General features: G+C 42.1%; 2 protein-coding genes across 10 annotated transcripts in view; one reads left to right on the plus strand and one right to left on the minus strand.

The window, feature by feature from the left end:
* LOC133406242 (centrosomal protein of 135 kDa-like) overlaps window positions 1-6,844 on the plus strand; it is a 37,305-nt gene extending 30,461 nt beyond the window's left edge. For 8 of the 9 annotated variants that reach the window (XM_061683709.1, XM_061683706.1, XM_061683713.1 and 5 more), the window contains one exon: window positions 1-2,072. This exon is cut by the window's left edge and continues 265 nt beyond it. The gene's annotated coding sequence lies outside the window, so the exon portion shown is untranslated. Of the gene's footprint in view, window positions 2,073-6,524 lie in introns of those variants that run through there. The other variant, XM_061683707.1, reaches the window with a different exon arrangement.
* LOC133406243 (centrosomal protein of 135 kDa-like) lies at window positions 898-13,732 on the minus strand. Its single transcript, XM_061683716.1, is given in 26 exon segments — window positions 898-2,245; window positions 2,248-2,272; window positions 3,234-3,338; window positions 3,421-3,623; window positions 4,792-5,001; window positions 5,079-5,264; window positions 6,510-6,620; window positions 6,708-6,876; window positions 6,949-7,004; window positions 7,435-7,589; window positions 7,683-7,798; window positions 8,328-8,479; window positions 8,696-8,773; window positions 8,944-9,084; window positions 9,154-9,309; window positions 9,732-9,949; window positions 10,211-10,361; window positions 10,491-10,556; window positions 10,688-10,894; window positions 10,976-11,104; window positions 11,186-11,270; window positions 12,335-12,476; window positions 12,554-12,721; window positions 12,785-12,972; window positions 13,092-13,208; window positions 13,480-13,732. Coding segments are annotated over 25 exon segments (3,438 nt in total). The 5' UTR covers window positions 13,205-13,208; window positions 13,480-13,732; the 3' UTR covers window positions 898-2,137.
* Window positions 13,733-13,952: the final 220 nt, after the last annotated feature.

Here is a 13,952-nt window from a genome sequence, read left to right on the forward strand (position 1 = left end):
GGAGCTTCAGGTTGACAAAAGTAGTGCTTTACTGCCATCTTGTGGTATCCATAGGAAATTATACACATTTTAAGGGGGAGCGCCAATGACTCGCAGATTTTCCATTCACTATTTCGTGGTAGTTCCATATTAGGAGGGAACACTGTACACTCATACCGATAATCGGACCAAATTTGTGCACCTCCTCCCCTTTGCAATCATAGGTCAGTGAAAACCTGATTATTGGATGTCCCTAAAAAAATGATCCTGAGTGATTATCCTGACTAACATTGTACTTCTACCACTTCAAATCCGCTAAATGGCACCAAATGTTTTACTCGGGTCAATGTTACAAGCTAAATTTTAACATTGGCAAAATATGCAAATTATTCTCACACATAAGGGTTCACACTTGCTGACAAGCAGCCTTAAATCCTCACATAAAAGATAACATATTGCACTGTCTGCTTACACAGTGGAATGGAAAGAAGCCATGGTCGATCAATAACCTCTGCCCTTTGGATTTCGTTTCATACTGTATTTTTGAATGTACTTTTTATATTGAACTGCGTAATGCGGGTGGAAATGTCACAAATGTGGTGGTTCAAATTTATCAACATTTAAAACGTACACCCCCAAAAAAGGTTAAATTAGGTTAGGTTTATGTTCATATTTTTCAATGTTCATGGTATATGAAATATATTAATTGACTAAACAAGTGAAGTTCTGTTGATGGTTAAACATGCAGCGGGTCACTTTGAACCGTGACCGTTTATAGCGTAAAATGTATGGAAAAACAGTCTGTTCAACAAAGGTGTGTGTGTGTGTGTGTGTGTGTGTGTGTGTGTGTGTGTGTGTATGTATGTATATATATATATATATATATATATAAAAAACACAAGGGGAAAAGGATGGAGGTAAACATGTTTACAGAAAACAAAAGTCCAAGATGTACATGTACAATTCAAGTATAATTCTTTGGTTAAATACAAGTTGGCAAATGCTGGCAGGGCGATTTTACAGGGATTTCATTTATGCAAAGCATTACAGCAAATACAACAAACAAACAAATATTTATATTTACTTTTGCTTTTTTTGTGTACCTCAATAAATTACAATAAGGTAGAAATGTTTATTTAAGTAGTTCAAATAAATATTGTATCATCAGTAAACACACAAAAATACTTTTTGAATAGTAAAAATAATTTCTTCTTGTTTGGCCTTTTTGCAATCTCTATCGCTGATATTCTATCTTATTTTGTTTACTTTGTCATTTTCATGTGCAATTTTATTCTATTAAATATTAAGGTAGACAATAGTTGCACAGTATTATTGCTCATAGGTTGTTGTACTGTGAAGCACTTTGTAACTGTTTTGAAAGGTACGATATAAATTAATTGGTTGCTATAATGTGATGCACTTTTAAGAGTTTTGAAAGGTACTATATAAATTATTAATATGTCAATTTGAGATTGTAAATTTTCATTAGCTGTAAGCAAAATAATATTTTAAAAAATCATTAACTACCGCTGTGTGTGTAGTGGAAACAGTAAATGAAGATTCAACTTTGAAATTGAACTACTGAAATAAATCTTTTTACAGAAAAATATTATTGAGAAACATTTGAATATGTAATGGTTACCTTGACTAACAAATTTAATTCGCTCGCAGAGGAAGCTTGTAACTCAATTTATACGTATACCAAATCAATTTTCTCCATTGGAACTAATAAAAATGCTCTTAATCTGTTCCATGCCCCCAAAATACAAAGCATTTTTGGTTATGTTTTTAATAAAGAAAAATAGCACCCTTGTATAAAAACATAAAACTGTAAAGACAAACTACTTTAATAAAGTTTCATTCCCGTACATACTTGAGTATTCGTGCGTTGGATGTGTCCCTTTAAGGGGCGTGGCCTAGTGCGTGACGTCGGGATGGCCGGTTGGTCTGCAAGTGAGTGTCCTACAGCAGCTCCTTGCGAGTGTTCTCATTTTGTAGTTGACTGTTTTTCCAGTTCAATAGATGGCTGAAAGTGCTTTGAATGCAAAAAAATATATGTATGGGGGGGAAATCTGACCAAGTGATGGCTTGTACCTAGGAAAACTCACAAGTCAGGACATTCCTGTATGTCGTGTTCATAAAAGAAAATAATGCTGAATTAACTGTCCGACTTGTCAGCGGAGCTGTTGATAGACGTGCTCTGCGAAGTCGTCGTGACGTTGAGCGACGACGAGCTCCGCAGAGGCGAGATGGACACGCCTAGCCGAAACGCATCTCCTGCATGGTCCTCTCGCTGGCAGCACACAAACAACCACACTTGTTACCATACCGCTGCGGTATTTATTTATTCATTTGGTTAATCCTCCTCACACTAAGTGGAACCTCTAAGATCCAAACCCAATCTGTGGTCACCCTCCAATTTTGCTCTGATTTAGAAAGGAACGATTTGCCTGAGGAATTGTATCAAATTTTAAGTATCATTCTCATGTCAAGAGTACAAATTTTAAAAAATGGGTACTCACCCTGAAATTTCATGACGATAAGTGATGCAGGCAGTGAATTACATCTCTCGTAAGTTCAATGTCCATTGGTATCGTAACTATATTTTTCCTCTATGCCGTCACACAACTTTCACCTTTGAGACCTATCGATTTGTTTTTATTTTACCTTTATGAATTAATATTTTTAAATCACACCCAAGAGTTATATATAATTAAAAAAGAAAAGATCATTTAAAAACTATACTTTAAAACATAATAAACGACTAAAAATACAAGTATATTTTTTTACTTTACAATTGTAATAATTGCATCAAACAAATATTTAGAAAATCAAAATATAATTTGTATATAATTTTAAATAACATTTTAATTCAAGTGCTATATATGTGGAATGCATTATAATTATTATACATGTATAAAAACATTTTAGAAGTTTTATATTCTATTTTTAATCGTATAAATAGATTTGCTGTATTTTAAAAAAAATTTAATTAAAAATGGCATAATATGCAAAATGTATTTTTTGTTTTAATTATATTTTCAAATCGTTTTAATTTCGTTAAAATACATTTATAATTTTTTTATATAATTTGATATACATAAAAAAATAAATACGTTTATCCATATATTATTAAAAGATATTTGTATTAAATATATACTTTCTATTTTTACAAATATATGTCTTCATTCTCATGTCTATTTATTCAATGATATTTTGGGTCGTAGCATGTGTGTATTACCGTCATTACTCACTTCTGGAAGCGCTCTGATGTCAACTGTCTGTTGAGGACGTCCATCTCTGCCTGCAGCTTAGAGACCTTCGTGCGGAGGTTGGACACGTCCCTGGCGTGCTCGGCGCTGTCGTACGGCAACGGAAAAAATAAAATAAAATGCTCGAGTGACTTGTTCCGTACGCGAACGGGGCGGTCGGGGTCCTTACTTCTTGTTGTCGGCCAGGGTGAGCCTGTCGCGCAGGACCTTGAGCTCGGACTCCTTCTCGCTGGCCGTCAGGTGCGTCTGGATGTCCTTCTGGCGATTGGTGGACAGCAGCGTCTCCAGGTTGCGGACTGTCACTCGCTCGCTGGCCAGCTGCTTTTTCAGCAGCTCTGCTACAGAGCGCACGTCCTCCAGCTCTCCTTCCGCCTGGGTGGGACCAAACTAAATTTTAGAAAGCTGGCGCTAGCCTGGTTTTAATGTCCACCTTTTTATTCAAAATCAGGAAATTATTTCAAATTGACTGCATATAATGCACAGACAGAAATTGATTATGATGCAGTTGTTGGTTTGGTCTGTAATCTGTCAGAAAATGGGCAAAAATGTTGATCGTTTTTCAAAGTAAAAGCAGATGTTTGTAAACGTCTTATTTTGATTCAACACAAATAATCAGTCTGCTTCCATGGAGGATTACAGAAATCTGAGAATATTTATTGTTGATAGTGGGAAATTCTCATGATTGACACAATTTTAAGTTAAACAAGGCCTCCAAATGATTAATGGACTATAAAAATAGTACGCACGGAAATTAGCAGGGATGCATAAAGTGCGATCAACACTGTAATATCTGTGACTTTGAGTGTGTGTGGCTTTAAAAGGCGGGGCCTGGCGAGTGATGTGGGACTGGCGAGTGACGTGAGTCTGCAGTAACATTAGCCCGTGTGGGAAAATGATCACTGTGAAGCTTCGAGGCAGAGATTTTGCTTTGACTTTTTTGATACAGGGGTCCCTTGAGTTTAATTTGTTCTGTAACCAGGCTTATAGCTCAAAGCACATTTCAAATAATTTTTCTCCATGAAAATGCCATTATTTCGTTGCAGCTTTCTAGCCCAAAACGTCTTGTAATGTGTATTTTAATGAGGAAAAATAGCACTCAATAATGTTGTGCTTGATAAAAACACAGTGATGACAATGAAATAGAATGTAAAGTATTGAACCAAGTATGTCACACTTGCATGTCATTTTGCAGCTCCTTTTGGGATGCCTGCCTTGGCCACCTGGGGGCAGTATTAACAGGCTTATGGATTGACAGGAGACAGATAAGAGGTCACAACACTTCAGCAGTACTATTAGTCGTTCTTCACAAGCGTATAAAGATATAAACCCTGTGAGTATTGTTACATTATCTTTCTAAATGTGTTGCTCCACCGAGTGGGTTCAAATAGAGTACCCAGAAAAATAAACGCAATGAAGTGGAGAACATACAAACTCCACATAGGAAGGCTGAAGCTGAGATTTGAAGAGCAGGAGCTCGGAACTGTGAGGCACGGGCGCAAACCACTAGAGCGCCGTGCTGGCGCAGAGAGGCCTCGCTCACCCTCTCGAGCTCCATGCTTTTGGATGTAACGTGTCGCGCGGTGAGATCCTTGGCCGATTCCAGCTTGACGCATAACTCCCTGACGGTGGCCAAGTCGGAGACGAGTGACGCATTCTCCTCCTGGACCCTTCGCAGCTCCTCCTCGAGTCGGGCCATGGCTCGGGCCAGCGATGACACTTTGTCCTCGTATGCTTGCAGGGCTTGCACATGCTAGAGCAAAAGCAATACAATTAAAAATGATATGACCTTTTAAATGTATTTCCTGTACCTGAGATTGTGTTTCTCACCTGCTGAATCTCGTGCTTCTGGTGGCCGACGGCTTCGAGCAGGTGCCGGCGTTCCGTGTCGGACGAGAGGAGGTCCAGGCGGACGGAGTTCTTGAGCTCCTCGAACTGCTGCAGCCGGTGCTCGCGCTCCTGCACGTCCGAGAGGGCTGTGCGGAAGCGCGCTAGCAGGTCCAGGTTCTCCTGATCCTGCGTGGCCAACCCAAGTCACAGTCAGCTGACACTTCACAAGTGGTGATCTCTTCTGATTCTGGTCGCTAATTGGGCCATGGATTTTTGAACCAATTGGAGAGTTTAAAAAGGGTTTGCTGGCACAGTCTGCTAAAGCAGGGTCGAGTGGAGCCCTGCTCCTAATAGCAAAAATGTGCGATCCAACTCGTACATTTGCTAAGCCACCAAGTTGCTTAGTGATGCAGTGGACATGACCGGAATGCCACTGTTTTAACACACAAGCCACAGTCAAGAGTTTTATGAAATAAATGCAAAAATACCAACCTAGCCCGATGTTTAGCTAATGCACACACCCATAACAATATGGGCAGGAACAAATGCAAGTAAAGAGCAACGTTTAGCTTGATTTTCTATCACTACAGTACTGTAGTTAAAAAGAGAATCACAAAGAATTCTGGGAAACAACAGGATCTGCCTGCCCTAATTCCCAGAATGCTTTACGCTCCCTACACCGCCGTGGCCGTCAGTGTGATGCACAGTGCCTAACGGTTTAGTTAGGAAGTCACCCGTCTTTAGCATGGGTTGATGTTCATGTCACTCAAGCAGAGCACAGCTGCCTTTTTAAGGCATGTGCTCGTGTAGAGTGTGTCGATGGCAACCTCATGTGGACAAATAGAATAACTGCACGTCTCAAGTATCACTTAAAATGTTATTACATATATGAAACTTGTACATTTATAATACAGGAAATAACTGGCCTCTCTTTCATCGATTGTGTCTATTGTGCGGGCTTTGTTGACGGTAACCCCTGCGGAATCATCTTAGGGATTCTAAGATGATTCCGATTACTGTAATAGAAGCGTCTTCACTCATCTCAACATAGTTCAGTGGTAACAAGATACCACAAGATCGCACCAAAGCACAACTTTTATATTGGACAGGGCTTTGGCCTGAACACAAAAAGAGCGACTAATCTTTTTATCCCCAATTTCCATTTTTATTTATCTTTTCGACAATACGCTGTGTGCTGAAGCAATACCTCCAATGTCCCCTGTGGGGCTCATTTAAGGATGATCTTAAATCTCAATGTTATATGTCGCACCCCTTAAAAAATGAGATGGCTACTCATCATAAAGGGCTATCCATTGATAAAACTGAAATGTCACATTTTTAAAGAAATGACCTGAGATGTTAAAAATCATTGTGCATGTACCCCGCTCAAGAGAGAATTACAATAATGTGTGTACAGCATTTTTCTCTTGCCTTTGTCTTCAACAGGTTCTCAACCCTGGCCACTGTGGTGATGTAAGAATGCACTCTCAGTTTCAGCTCATCGCGCTCGCGTAAGGCTTCCCCCATCTCCGCATGGACCGCCTAGACGAGACAACGGAAGCAGAACTTGGTGTTCACGCTCGGCTTTTCAAGCGTGACGGAAGATAGTCAAAATAATGCGTTCCTTACTTGGTTCTCCCTGGTCATGGTGGTCAGGTCGTCCTGAAGATTCCTCTTCTCCCTGGCTGTGATCTCTCTGGTTTTCTGCAGTCCCGCGAGCTCCATCTGAGCGTCGTCTAACTGTTTCCTCAGACTGGCCAGCTCCCTCTCACGGCTGTTTAGCGCTCCGTGGAGTTGACTGAAACACAAACGCGGCGGATCACTCATTAAGTGTAGTGGAGCATAAAAAAATGAATTAAAGTCTACTCACCACATAGATTTGTCCATTTTGGTGACCGTGAGCCTCACATCTTCAAGGGTCTTTGCCTAAAAGAAGAAAATGACGTGTTACAGTGCATTTGTAGCCATAACAACTATTATGACGTGACGTCACAGGGCAGTGGCGTATACTTTCTCGCGGGAGTTCCCTCCCCCACTGTATAAGTACAAAGTGACATCATTTCGTTTGGCTATAGTGCTCAGTTGGGAGTTAGCTGTGCTCAGCTTCCATAATGAGGCCCATTTACCATTCCAGCGTGCAGTTAGCAAGATAACGATGGCTATACCCCGATAATGCGTCTTTGTTGGATGCCTCAATTTACAGAACAGTTCAGTGACATTTTTTAAGCTGCCAAAAAATTAGGACCATGCAAAGGCTTGTAGGGAAGTAGTATTTGGTGTCAAGGAAGTACAGTATTTCAGGGAGGAGCTATGTTTAGCCTGTGTTAATCAACAAAGCCAGATTTGGTCGCGCTACCTTGTTTTCAAGTTCCTCCTGAAGGACAACCATCTTCTCAGTCTTCTGATCCACCTCATCCAGTAGACCGTCCTTCTCCTTATCCAGCGCAGAGAAGGAGATCCGAAGAACCTCGGACTCCTGCTTGTGCTTGGACACCTGCTGACGCAGCACCCCTGCGAGACAAAACCACAGAAATCAGGTGGCCGAGTCATTTAAAATAAATAAATGAATAAATAAATAAATTAGAACAGCAAAAAAATAGTCACCCATTGTCTCGTTCTGTATTTCCGTCTGTTCTCGAGCGGCACGCAGCTCGGTGGTCTTCACAGACAGCTTGTGTTGGAGGTCGGAGAGCTCCTGCTGCATCTGCTCCTGCTGCAGCCTGACATACCGAAACAATACACCAATGTTTAGTCAAGAAATGTATTTTGTATGTTTTCCTGTATTGCATTTGTTTGTTTATCTGACAAAAGGCACCTTAGCTCCAACTGTTTGGTGATTTTATTTTCAAATTTCAAAAATGCCCAAAATGGGTGCTTCAAACCAAAATGGCCGACAAATTTCGAGCATTGGTGCTTGAGACTTTTTCGTGCGTCTCGTTATGATAGACACGTCTACCCAATTTTGTGTCAATTGGTGAAACGGTTGCCGAGGGCTAATTTATTTATCAAACGTTCTTGTGGTCACTTCCGTCATCGTGTTTAAGCCCCCTAAAATATGTACATTTTCACTTGGCTACACATGCCCGCAAAAACTGGTTTAAGTTTTCAAGCATTTTCTGCATTGTAAAAATAAAGACATCCTCTCTGGTAAACACCTCACCTAATAAATGCCTAACATGTCCTGGAGTTGAGTGAACAAGCTCCACTGGCCAAAATGTAAAGGAACTACAGTGCATTTTCTAAACAAACCTCAGAGCCAAAGATGCTTTCCTGTATTGCGCCGCCTCCTCTGCGTTCTGAAGCAGAGCGCTCGACTGAACGTCCAGCTTCTGCTCCATGTCCCGCTTGCTGTCCTTCAGCGCAAAGAGCTGTGAGCGCAGCTCCAAGTTCTCCTGTTCCACCTTTGCGCCACAACGAACAAAGTCAACAGGTTTTTAATAGAATGTGCAGTAAATTCAGAAGTAGAGTCGAGGTTTTTTTTTTTCTAGCTTTACATTAAGGTTATTCAGGCTTCCTATCCAAGACAGCAGACACAAAAAGACAGAAAGACTCAAAGCTCAAACAAACATTTGGCAAATATTACGGAAAAACAACGCTTCGTGTGTTAAATTATGTACATAGTGAATGCCATTCTGCATGTCAAGAATCCTCTGTTCCTGCCCATGTCCATTTGGGAGAGCGGACGTCTGGCCAACCTAATGAAAAAGAGGTAAATCTAGTACAAAATCAAGCAAGTTACGCGCATACTAATAATCTCGCCAAATTCAAGCTTTTTTTTTTCTCTCTTTTTGTCAAAGGCGTCACAATGTCGCTAAAATATTATCCTCACTTGCGATTCAAACTCATAGCACTGAAATGTACAAACCTTAAATTCCTCCATCAATAAGTCCCTTTCTGCCCTAACTTGCAGAATTTTACTTTCTGCAAGCCTGAGCTCCTCTTTCAGGTTCAAGACGTCATCCGATGAGCTCGAGCTTTGCCAGGCGTCCTGCAGCTGTTCTTGCGCCTGAGTAAACAACTGATTTCAAGAGGTCCAAAGCAAATATAGATATCTGAGGGGGTTTAGTCTTTTCACCTGGTAAAACATGGCTTTGAAGTGGTCTCTCTCAGCGCTGAGGGCTTTCACGTTGGTCTGGATGTCCTCGGTATGCTCCTCCACTTCCTGCAGAACCGCCTTCAGCTCGTCTCGCTCCTTCACCAAAGCGAGCATGTCGGCCTCGGCGACGCCTCCCTGAGAAACGGCAACGAGTTCAAACTTTGGTCTACAGTGAACCCCAGTTCATTGCGGGTGATACATTCCAGACCCACCCACTATAGGTGGAAATCTGCAATATAGGGAGACAATATAAAACAAATATTTTTTTTTTAGTACGAGATCACCCCTCCCACAGCCTTAAACTCAAATTTGATTTGATTTAGAGATTTGAAGACAAATAGCATAATCTTAAAATGAACTTGAAAGTGCACAAGCACTGGGGGTGGGCGGTCAGAGTGGGAATTATGTGCTCCCTCTTTCATGTTCTGGTTAAGAGGCAAGCAGCAGCTTTTTGAGCCAACTGGAGACATTTGAGGCAGGACTGGCTGACTCCAAAGTAAAGTGCATTACAGTTATGCAGCTGAGACGTGAGCCACAGATTTCTGCAATAATCTCACCCTGACTACATTGCCTCCAGGACTCCTGCTCCGGACCGGACTACGAACGGGGCTGCCGCTTGCTCGGACTCGTCTGCAGCGTTCGGCTTCCTGGCGATAGCGCTCCCGCTCCTCCTCCAGACTCTTAACGAAGGCGTCCAGGCGCGACGGCGAGCGTTCCCTTCCGCAGACGCCGTGTTTGGCTCGCATAGCCTCCAGCTCCAGCACCATGTCTTTGTCTAGATCGAAGGTACATACCGGAGAGAGCTGAACATTTTATGAATATCGTAACCAAAATGATTACGATCATTGATGCTACAACAATGCTGTTAGAAGAAATCTCAGATATATACACTGTTTTTTTTTTTGTTGACCCGGATTAGTGACATTACTGTAAATACAGTATTACAAAAAAATAATCTAAATTTGAAACTATAATATGAACCGTTTGAATTGATACCACGATTTAAACCTGAAATAGAATTTCCTCATGATCTTACCTGCAGACATCATCTTCTCAACTTTGTCCTGCAATCTGCTTTTCTCCGCCTCCAGAACTTCCAGCGTTCCCTCCAATTTCTCGTTCTGCCTTCGGAGCTCCAGCAGCTGCTCTTCAAAAGAGCCTTTGTCAAAGTCCCGCTGAGAACGTTCCTGGGATACAAACAAATGAGGCTACCGTAAATCCCAAGTAGTAGCGCTGGTTAAACTACGTCGGTTGAAATAATCTAACAAGATTGAGACTATTGAGGATCTTTAATTTACATTACACTAGATACTCACTGCTGTTATTTTTTTAAGATTCTCCTCCAATTCTTCAATGACTTCTTGTTGACTTCGAATGACTTCCTGTGTAGTGGGGACACACAAAAAAAAGTTGGGGCACCCGTGAGTCAACGTCCTATTGTATTTGTATAGAAGTAACTTTTCAGTCTCCTTTTAAAAGCTTTAACCAGTAACTTCAAATGTCACATGCTTACTTTATTATCTCGCAACTCCACGTCGGCCATTTCCAGCACTCGCTCCTTATCCATCTCCATCCGCTGGGCCAGGCCGTCGATGTGTGTGAGTTCCTGACACAGTTCAAAGTTCTTCAAGGAGAGGTCGGCCACTTCGTTGGAGGACTTGTGCTGCAATCCCTCCACCTCCTGCTCCAGTGTTTTGTTGCTCTCTTGGAGGTACTCGACCTAGGTGACGAAACACAACTTTTTAGCAGACACAACGGCCAAAACGGTGTCTGATGTTTCTTCAGGAAATGCTGCGGTCACCTGAAGGTTGAGTTGGGCGATCAGTTTCTCATTGCTGACATTCTGAGCCTCCAAAGAGACGACATCACGAGGTCGCCCTCCATGAAGCGCACGGTTCAGACGCTCAATCTCTTTGTCCCTCTCGCCAATCTAGAAGAAAATGTCGGATAAGTACGCTTTAATAAATGTAAATTAAACATTATCTGATGATGTAAAGTACAGGTTACTTACTCGAGTATTCAAGCGTTGAATACATTCGTGGGTATTGTCCAGCTCAGATTGAACTTTTGTGATTTCATCCTGCAGCTCAAGAATCCTACAAAACGGCAGGTAATTAAAGGAGTCATGTTAAGAATTATTCCCCCCCCCCCACACACAATTTAAAACGGCTGTCTTATTAACATGTCTGTACTTTCATCTTGTTTACACCCCATTTTTTTTTTTTTTTTTTTAGCCTCACTGAAATGACCTCATTTCCAGAGGGACATCCCTGTCTCATGCAAATAACCCACTGCTCACCCCACCCCTCCAACTGCCGGGCCTATTGCAAGTATGGAGGTTGCGTCGAGGCGAGTGGCTACTTACTAAAGTGCGATTAAAAGCGTGAACTGTATTTTCACTTGTGGAGGCAGCACTTCATCTCCAAGCTGCCGAATTACACTTGTCAAAAAAGTGTGGCAGAATCTCACACTGACAAACCAGTTAGCTAATCGCTAATAACATTAACCTACGATGAAACAGCAGCTCTGTCTGCGATGTCGGCTTTGCCATGTTACTGCTTCAGTGCAGTCCGACCAAAAGTTTGAAAATGGCGACTCTTCACCCAGCCTATCCACCAAATCGTGGGATCATTTTGACGAGAGGACGGTACAATGTGAATAGCGAGGGACAGGCAATGAGTCCACCAATAATTGAGAGTGACAGGTTTATAATTTTCTTATAGATTCCACAAGATGGCAGCAAAGCACTGCTTTTATATTAGACAAGGCGATGGACTGTTTCAATGAAGCGCCTCGCATCACCCTTCTGCAAAATTCCTTGGCACGAATATGCCACAAGATGGTGTTAAAGCATTATTTTTATTTTAGACAGTGCTTTGGCCAGAGTTTTTCAGCAAATAACATTGTTATATTCCAGAAAAAAATTTGCAAATTGATGAAGCCAAAAGGTAGCGAATCACAAATATGCAAGGGAACACTGAATTATGTAAATTAGCCCGACTTCATCACAATTCAGCAAAATTCAGAAGGGCTCGCTTCGACACATTTTGGAATTAGGCAGCTCACGAAGGATTTACTTGGCTGTGTAATTTCACATGACTGGGTGGACAAGAACTCCAGAGACTATTTGTAGACAAGCAAATAAAACATAATTAGCAACCTGTTATCAGCCAGTTGCAGGAGATCTGCTATATACGGATCATCAGGCTGGGCCACGGGATACCCGGATGTCACGGGAGGAGGGATCAGATCATCAATCTGCAATCTCTGACGTCGGAAAGCGATGCTGCGCTTTTTCCCCCCTGGTAAAAACACGACAAGACTTTCATTCAGCACATAGGTGCAAAAAGTCTGGACAGCCCTCAGGTTTAGCCATTACCCGGAGTCTGCACCACTGCTTGTAAGTTCTTCTCCTGCAGCTGCAGGATGCGCTCGGCTTTGGCTCTGCCGTCCTTCTCCAGGCAGCGGACCTTGTGCGCGTACTGATTGTTCAGGAACTTCAGGTCGCACGCGTCATGGTCCAGTTTTCTGATGCGGGTTTTCAGCTCTGAAACGAGGTAGGTGGACATTTCTGAAATGAATGGATACCCGCCTTCTCATCACTTCTTACCTCTGGTGATATGGTCCATCTCCTCCTTCGCCTTGAGGAGCGCAAGGTTAAGCTGGTTGTTCTCCTTGACCAGCCTTGCATTATCTGCCCTGTAGGGCTCCAGGAGAACGTCACAGTTTTGGCTCTCTTTCTCTGACTTTGCTGAAAGTTTTGCATTGCGCAGGCTTTCGGTCGTGTGGACCAGATCGCTGGAAAAAAAAAATGATGAGTGGTTGTCATTGTGGTGGCCTGACCGGGAACTTTACGGAAATTGGCACTCCCTTGCAACCCTCCCTAGTCGTGTGGAGGAAAAGTCGGTGTGTTATACCTAAAAAGCTTCTCGACGAGCGGCAGGTTTTCAATCCCCAGAGGATACATGTAGCCCAGCTGGTCCAGACGTCTCCTCAAGTTGACGAATTTCCTCTCCGCGATGCTCTCCATGACTCTTAATACATATTTAAGAGTCGGGGGGGGGGGGGGGGTACACAATACACAGCGCGGAGACTTTAGCCAAAGAGTTAAACGACCACAAATATGATTTAAAGGGCGTAAATGAAGCCAGTTTGCCAGCTAGCGTCGAGCTAGCTAACATTAGCTACAAGTTAGCAATATATTTTGGGGTCTTTTTCTCAGTCTGTTCGTTCACCACAACAATACAATATAATAAATTTTAACACGAAAGTATTGATAAAATGTCAACTTTTATCCCAACTTACCTCCTTTAGGCGGAAGGAAGCACTTTTGTCTGACAGCTACGACAATTTAGCACCACATAAATGGAAGCGACCGTAGCAACCGAACCATTATAGGAGCAAATGCTATATCCATAAATATTATATTAAAAGCAAATGCCGAAAGAGAAAGTTTTGAAAATAGCGCCGATGACCTCAGGTTTGCATTCGTCACCATGGAAGTAAGGAAACAAAGAAGGGGGCGCGCGTTATGCTCACCAGCGTCGCCCGTGTACACATGCTCCGGGAGGGCGATGTCGAACAACAGCAGAAGACCTACATTTACAGCCTAAATTCGAATATGAAAACAGTCTATGATCTACATTTTGTAGCGTTTCTCCTAGCTGCGCCGCGTTCAAATTCATATGTGGATTATTTACTTACTTCAATTTATTTTACTTACTTCAATTTGACGGGGAATCAGATTTTAGCCTCAGTATGTGTTGCCATGTCAATGT

This window comes from Phycodurus eques, chromosome 8 (assembly GCF_024500275.1).
Source record: "Phycodurus eques isolate BA_2022a chromosome 8, UOR_Pequ_1.1, whole genome shotgun sequence".
Lineage (NCBI taxonomy): Eukaryota > Metazoa > Chordata > Actinopteri > Syngnathiformes > Syngnathidae > Phycodurus > Phycodurus eques.